The sequence below is a fragment of the Labrus mixtus genome, chromosome 18, assembly GCF_963584025.1.
Source record: "Labrus mixtus chromosome 18, fLabMix1.1, whole genome shotgun sequence".
NCBI lineage: Eukaryota > Metazoa > Chordata > Actinopteri > Labriformes > Labridae > Labrus > Labrus mixtus.
The window spans coordinates 18,658,158-18,665,995 of record NC_083629.1 but is presented as its reverse complement, the minus strand read 5'-3'; the positions used below and the strand labels follow the sequence as shown (position 1 = coordinate 18,665,995).

General features: G+C 39.1%; 1 protein-coding gene across 2 annotated transcripts in view; it reads right to left on the bottom strand.

Moving 5' to 3' along the window:
* Positions 1-973: 973 nt before the first annotated feature.
* Positions 974-7,838, bottom strand: part of sptb (spectrin, beta, erythrocytic) — a 47,719-nt gene continuing 40,854 nt past the window's right edge. For both annotated transcript variants that reach the window (XM_061062459.1, XM_061062460.1), the window contains 6 exons: positions 7,736-7,818; positions 7,009-7,072; positions 6,455-6,711; positions 5,070-5,243; positions 4,144-4,186; positions 974-3,812 (listed from right to left, as the gene is read on the bottom strand). In XM_061062459.1, the coding sequence (XP_060918442.1) occupies positions 3,615-3,812; positions 4,144-4,186; positions 5,070-5,243; positions 6,455-6,711; positions 7,009-7,072; positions 7,736-7,818 (819 nt within the window). In that variant the 3' untranslated portion in view covers positions 974-3,614. The remainder of the gene's footprint in view (positions 3,813-4,143; positions 4,187-5,069; positions 5,244-6,454; positions 6,712-7,008; positions 7,073-7,735; positions 7,819-7,838) is intronic.

The following is a 7,838-nucleotide window of genomic DNA, read 5'->3' as shown; positions in this document are numbered from 1 at the left end:
TTGGAGCACAGTTTAAAAGCCCGTGGCTGTGATGGTGTTTGGGGTGCATTAGTGCACAGGGCAGGGGTTACTCACATATGCTTACACATTTGTTAAAGCTCCAATAATGCTGAATGAAATGAACACGTTTGTGCTCACATGCTGCCTTGCTTATTTCAGCAAGACAATGCCAAACCATATTCTGCATGTAATACAGCAGAATGTCTCCATAGTAAAAGAGTGATAAACCGACCCTGTATGTCATCAACTGAAAGCATTTGGCTTAATATAAGTCATAAATAAAAACAAAGAAGACCCTGGACTGTAGAGCAGCTTAAACCCTACATTATGCAAAAGTGGAACATTACAATTTAATATTGCAATGACCCTGTACCAACTGGTTGAAGATCTTAAAAATGTTTCACCTCTCCTCCGAAAGGCTTCTTCAGTTCTAAACTAACTGGTGGACAGAGCTTGAAATTTAAAGGTCACATATTACCTTCCTTTTCAACAATTTGAAATGAGTCTCAGAGCTCCCCAAAACATCTGTGAAGTTTCTTGTTATAAAACCACTCTAGTCCAGTATTTGTTCATGATTATAAACCCCTCTATTTCAGCCCTGCTCAGAACAGGCTGTTTCTGTGTCTGTACCTTTAAATATGTAAATGAGCTGTGTCTGACCACGCCCTTCTAGAATGGATTGGGTCGCTCAGGCTTTATCAATCCATGTTCTATTGTTAACAGTAAGAAGGCAGACTCAGAGGGCAGAACAAACATGTAGCTGTGTGAGTGTCACCCGCCTGGGGGAGGGGCTACAGCCCTTTGTGATGTCATGAAGGGAAAATCTCCATAGATTTAGTACATATTTTCTAAAAATCACGTCTTTTTATTTACATTTTACTCAGGGTCCCGACTCCTCTGGGAAAGGGGTTGTAAAAGATCAATTCTCCCAATATCAAAGAAGAGTTTCCTGTCAATAAATCAACACAATCTGTTTAGATTAAGGAGTTTATTTTTAAAGTTTATTCTCTCAAAATGTATTTGATAATTCTGGTCAACATTTCTGGATATTTTACATAGCTAGAGAGTACAAAATGCAGATTAAAAACCAGTGAACAGAAACAGCAGGTGGGAAGGTGGAGGAATTGACAAAGTGGATGGAGGTGACGGAGTAGGAAGTGTCTGAGTTATACTGTCGATAGAGTGACCGATAAAAACAATACTGAATACATGTGATGAAAGTTTTTCCCAAAACATCTTGAGGTGCGTTTGGAACAGAAAACATTGGAAAAGTGGAAATAGCACAGACGTGATATTCTTCTCGAAAGTGAAAATCTGTATTTCTTGACCAGAGATTCAACAACTCGTAGATTGAAACAACCTAAACAGAGATCATGGCCATGCTTCCACGTTTCCTCTTGAGCTGAACAGTCTCGTTTATCTTCTGCACCCGACTTCTGTCTTTTCATTGAGGTCACTTTAGTTGGACAGTACAAGGCAAGACGGCAGTGAGTGTGTGTGTGTGTGTGTGTGTGTGTGTGTGTGTGTGAGCCACTTTCCTGCTGACAAGTTAACATGTATAAATGCGGTTCCATATTCTGTACAGACTCTTCGTTCCCTGTCTTTATCGGTAAAGTGTTTCATTCTATTATGGCTTTTGTCGTTGAAACTCCTATGTGTACCCAAATTCTCGCTCTCCATTTACATTCATATTAAAGACACTTCCTCAGCTCCAAACTGCTACTGTATGATCCTTGTCTTCCACAAACAGCATGCCTGGTCCTGTTGTGTGGTTTGGAAAAACGAGTCAAGATCCCTACGACCCACAACGTCTTGAACTTTGGCTTTGAGGTGAATCATCCGAGGTCTTTCTCCACTTTGATATGACACTCAATATTTCTGAAATCTAGTTTAAGATCAGAGGAGTGTTTCAAAAGGTAAGAACCAGTTCAATCAGGTTTACTTCTGCAAGTCAAACATTTTTTTCAGAATTAAGTTACCAAGATAACCACCTGGCCAGGTTAGATTTCAGGCTTAGCTTTGAGTCAATTAGCATTTCAAGCTAAACTTAACACATTTAAATTAGACTGCACTTTTTCATGTTTTTTTTTTGGCCTAAATAGAGTTAACCATAACTTGCAAATTCACAATTACAAATAGTCATCTCAATTTTTGATCAATAGTGATGGCTTCATAATGAGCAGCATTTTCCAAATTTGTTCCGTATTTTTTTCATGTTAGTCATGAACTTAAAGAAACAGACATTCTCAAATCTGTTGATTATACATCTTTAAAATTGGCCGCCCGGTTAATGATATTTCATTTGTTCAAGTACCAAACTGAAGTAGGAAGATCATACCCATGAAGTAATAACCTTCTGCTGTTACAGAGGAGGTTCAACAGTATCTTGAGTATCTTCATCCATATGTCATTTTTTTAAACACTTATTATTACACAAAATAGAAAATCACGACTCCCACGTAACCCTGTTGTCTCCATGATGCACTGAGATAAACTGACTGGGGTCAATGTTGCTAAAAGGAAGAATCCTGGTTTAGTTTATTGGGTTCATTTTAGGTCCTGCTTTTCTAAATAAACCTGCTTACTAAGCAAACTTGTGAAACACCCTTCAGGAGTAAACAACACGAGCATTCACGTGTGAAGCCAGAGTTGAAGAGAAGTTGGTCTTGATGGAAGGTTTGAGAATATCACAATAGCACCATGTCAAACGAATGTAAAACATACCTCATGCATCTGTAGATATATAAACTGTATATGTATATATGTCAATGGATAGATATGAAATGTAGGGTTCCATACACGAGTGTTGAATATATTTCAAGTTCACAGAAGTACTGTCACAGTTCAGTTGGGAATAAAGTCGGAGAAGAAGTTTATTCAAAACTGACTGATCGCGGTGTCTCATGACGGCTCGTTTGTCATGAGCCAATTTAAAAATCTCAACAGTCAGACCCTTCACAGTGCATAGAGCATTTAGTTTGCATGCCTGCAATTACACTTGGTGTGTGTGTGTTGTGTGTGTGTTGTGTGTGTGCACTGTACTTCAGTTTTTACACCGCATTTACAAAGCTTTTTAAAGCCCGTTAAACTCACTCCGGCTCTAGAAGTAGCGTTTAGTGCTCCAAATTCAAACAGCACAGTATTACAGTTCACAACCATTGTATAAGGCAGATTAATAAAAGTACTCAGTACTCGTGAGTCACCCTATGTTCATTACAGGCCTTCATATCATACATAGCTATATCAAAGCATGCCATACTAAAGAAGGGAGAAAAAAAAAACTGCAGCAAAAGTCGCAAAGGAAAAGTTGAACAAACATTCTTTGGTTGAGTGTGAAATCAGCATTCCTGTGCTTTAATTCAATACTTTCAATTTGGCTTTAGATCCAAAGAACACAAAGAAAAAAGTGGACCTTTGCGATGAAACACAGGCTTAAATACAGGCAAAAAGTGACAGCTTGAACCTAGACTATCATATTTATGTCAATTCTCACAAAATAATATAAAAAGATTTAGTGATAAAAGCTCGCTCTGACTGATTGTACACAAATACTACTTTCACTCTCCTCGTTGCCTAGGCAACCCCCCCCCTCCTGATGGCCTTCCCATCTCCTTTCACTTCTTCTTGGCAAAGCGACTGAACTTCTTCTCCTTGTCTTTCTTGGCAGAGCTTGGCTCAGGGAGGGCAGCTGAGGTGGAGGAGGAGGAAGCGGGCAGGCTGTGGGCTTTGGCCCCCGAGGGCCCCGACGCCTCCTCCTCTGCCAGGGGCTGAACGGCCCTCTCCATGGCCTGGCTCCAACGCTGGAGCTCCTCCTATAATTAAACACACAACACAGCGGCTTTACAATGGGGGGGGGGGGGGGGGGGGGGGGAGGGAGCAGTGTGGATTTTTAACTAAAGAGGTGACGAGGAAGCTTAAAATAGATGAAAAAAAACCCTCTCATTATTAACCAAAAACCAGAATAACCTTGTTAGTGTGAGCCACATTCTTAGACATCAGCTTAAACGTTAAATATGTATGTATGTTCTGTATGTATTGTTACAAAGGGTCAAAGGTTATATAAACACATGCCAAGTCCAGAACAATGAGTCTCATGTTATTCATAGAAAGCTGGAAAAAAAGTTCATTAGCTCCAAAACTCACCTCGTCTTTACACTGGAACACATATTCACTGCCGTCTCTGAGACTGTTCGAGGAAGGCAAAGGAAAGAGAAAGATGTAACAAGTTGTCGTGTGGAGAAACCAAAACAAGTCGTTTGGCACATTTCACATTCTGACCATTAAAAACCAGCTTCCAAAAACAGATGTTGTAGTCATCTAAGCAACTGAGCTCTAGCTTTTTTTTTCTTTTATCCAATTTGAATAAATGTGTGTTTTAAACTAGCAGCATTTTTTTAGCATCTATTAGCAAAGTGAGTGCTTAAAAAAAGAGTGCTGCAGGTCTAGACAGCAGCTGGTTAAGTAAGGGAGGAGAGAAAGCTGGCTTGGTTCCATCCAAAGTAAAAAAAAAAAAACACCTCCGAAACAACATTAACCAACTAAACAGGTTCCATCCCCGGTTTTAAAGAGAACAGGCTGTGGTTTTGAAAGGGTTTTGTACTTCCTGTTTCGTCGGTTTGTTTAAAAAGCTCACAGAGCCAAGAATATCGAGATTTTTAAAGCTCATTTATTCAGTCTGGCTTTTATATCGTGTTTTATATCAATTCAAATCTTAACATTACTGTATTGTCTTTTTATCCTACTACAATTTTAAATATTTTCCTCTTATGTATTTATTTTAATATCTTGTTGCTTTTATGTGTTGTATTTTATTGTATTTTATTTTTATACATATATTTTATTTTTAATTCTTATTGGTGTGCATTAGTCTCTCAATGATTTTATCAATGATTTTATAAACTACTTTTCGTCAATAACTTTTCTGCACTCTTGTTAAGCACTTTGAACTGCAATTTAATTTGTCTGAAAGGTGCTATATAAATAAAGTTTGATTGATTGATTGATTGATAATATAAAAAAATAAAAAACATTTGTACAGAAAACATCCTTCCAAAAAAAAAAGTTCTCACTGTAGTTTGGCGACGTGCTTCTTCTTCTTGTAGTTGTTTAGGATCTCCCAGCTTGCGTTGCTAAGCGACAGGGGGTCCTCGCCGTGATACGTCACCCCGTGGCCGAAGCTTTTGGCGTCCTTATAGGCCGATAGCTGACCGGGCTTCAGCACACAGAACAAGTTGTTCCACGACCTGAGAGGGACAGGATCAATGGTTTCAGGTAGCTCATTTCTCTCAATGATACAAAATCTATTCCATTAAGTCTCAATTATCAGAGCCACAACAACATCAACACCTCATTAGACTTAATTCACTTCATTAGAAAGAAGGAGTGGTGTTAGTGCAGCTCACTGCTCTGAAACAACTGTAAATGGTTTTCAGGTTTTTCTTTAGGAATGTTTTTAAGTGATGCTGAGAGAAAACTTTGTATAGCTTCTGTACGAACATAATGATGAATAATACTTGTTCATCTTTAAAATACAAAAGGTGGCTAAAATAATCATTTAAATTATGACTTAGGATGTAAATGTTATCTGACGATCTCCTGTCTCCTGTACTGATGCCAGTGTTATTTTTTCAGTTGTTATTTGTTGGCCGTGAATGTGTTAAATCCTTGAATTAATCTAAACTAAGTTAAAGAGCCTTTTTAGTTCCTAGCTCAATGATGCATGCAACTTATAGTTTCAATTCGGCCCATTTTTTTATTAGATTTTTCAGAATTATTATTTTTTATTTGTATGGCTTTAAAGAGACAGGACAGTTGATGGAGTTTGAAATTGGGGAGAGAGAGAGAGAGAGTTGGGAAAGACACGCTGGTTAGGAGCCACAGGTCGGAGTTGAACCTGGACCACCCGCTTCCAGGACAACAGTCTCATGGGTCTGTACATGAGGCATGCAAGCTAACCACTTCGATTGGATAATATCTATAGTTGATCAAGTTATTACTCTTTAGAGTGCGTTTCTATATCTGGGCTTGTTTACACTCTCTTTTTGTTACATTTTTAAGACTGATGCCAGACAGCATTTCATTATCGCACCTTTTTAACCTTTTATTCCCTAAACATCGTCTGGAAGAAGAGACTCACCATGGTATGCAAGCTCTGGCACCTTAAATACAAATACTATACACATGTACATTTTTTTGTTCCTAATATTCTGACTTACTTTTATTTCATTTCAATATAAAAATAATAATAATAATGCAGTCAGTTGAGTTGAAAAAAATTAATGGCGACCTGAGCGCCACTGTGATGGATGAAAGGAGGTAAATGGGTTTTCGAGTGTGCTAATAGATTTTCCTAATTTCCAGAAGTAAATCAGCTGTCTGGAATGTGTAGTGGAGTCATGCAGAAACTACACTTCATGTCGTGAACCGGCTGAAATATGCAAAAAAGAATCTCTACCTATTTGACGCCTTCTTCCCTGAGCCCTCCACATCGTGTTTGCGTCCCAGCATGCCCTCCTGCAGCACAGCCTGGGTTCTGACGGGCTCCATGGGCATGGTGGCCGCCCTCTCTGGTTCTTTGGATGTCACTACAGAGACGGGGTGGTCGAGCTCCAGAGAACCACTCTCTCTCATTTCTGAAACAACGGTGACTATGGGGTCACCGGCCGTCCCCTCCGGCAGACCTGAAGTGGGCTCAACTGCACCAGAGCCAGACTGGAGACAGAATCAGAAGGAGAGGAGTCTTTTTTTTATAAATTCATCTTTCACATCCAGAATAGAAAAAAGAGAGGAGTACGCCCCAGATTTATGCATCTTCAAGTGCTCTAACAGGGGTCTCAGCACAGTCAAATGCAGTTTGATTTCAATGGTTAAGAAAAGTCAAGGAGCTTATTTAAATGCAAAAGTTAGCAAGAATATAGAAAAGAGGAGGCTGGTTTTCAGTCTGCTTTAAAGGAAGTCACCACATGAAAAAGTTCAGAGGACAGGAGTTAAGAGAGGGTAGGTACTTACCAGAGTCTGTTCCTCATTGGTGCAAAGTAGTGAAGATTCTTCTACAAAGCCGGTGTCTTCTCTCCTGCAGGAAAGAGGGCAGCATGGGGTCTGCATGAGACACTTTAAAGAGCAGCAGGTGAAGAATATAGTGTGTGAGTGTGTGTGTAGAAAAATAGGGAGACTGTGTTCCTGCATAAAAGTCTAAAAGATAACACTACAGAATTCTTTGTTTGTCATTCTAAACAAGAGAAAACTTTGCTTGTTATCTATTTCTTACTTTTTTAAGTTCTTCTGTCTGCCCGTGGCTCTTAGCCCAAACACATTTGTTTATACTGTATTATTAAAATCATCTTCAATATGTTTGTTTTGGCAAAAAAAAAAAAAGAGGCTGAATAACTTCCCATAACAGCTGGGCTTTTTATTATCTGGCAAATATTGTGCATAATAAAAGTCTTTTAGGGGGATACTCTTCAGAGGCTGTTTTATGGCGCTGGTTGTTATTTTGTCAGCAAACACTTTGTTTGGGATTGACTCAAAGTAAACTACTATATAGCCATCATTTTCAATAAAGGAGGGTGGCTCACTTAATGTTGTCATACATTTCCTGGAAAAGAGAATCCAGTTGAAAATAGAAAACTTGTGGAAGAAAAATCTATAATCTGTCAGTGTTTAACATTTCTGATGGTTTTAATGATGATCCTCAGAGAGCACATGACTGCCTGCATGTATGTGGGAGAGTGTGTACCTGCTGTCCTTATCTGAATGATACTCCTCTTTAATGAACTGCTCCATCTCCTGCTGCTGATTCCTCAGCTCCAACAGCTCCAGCTGCAACACAGAAGAGAGTG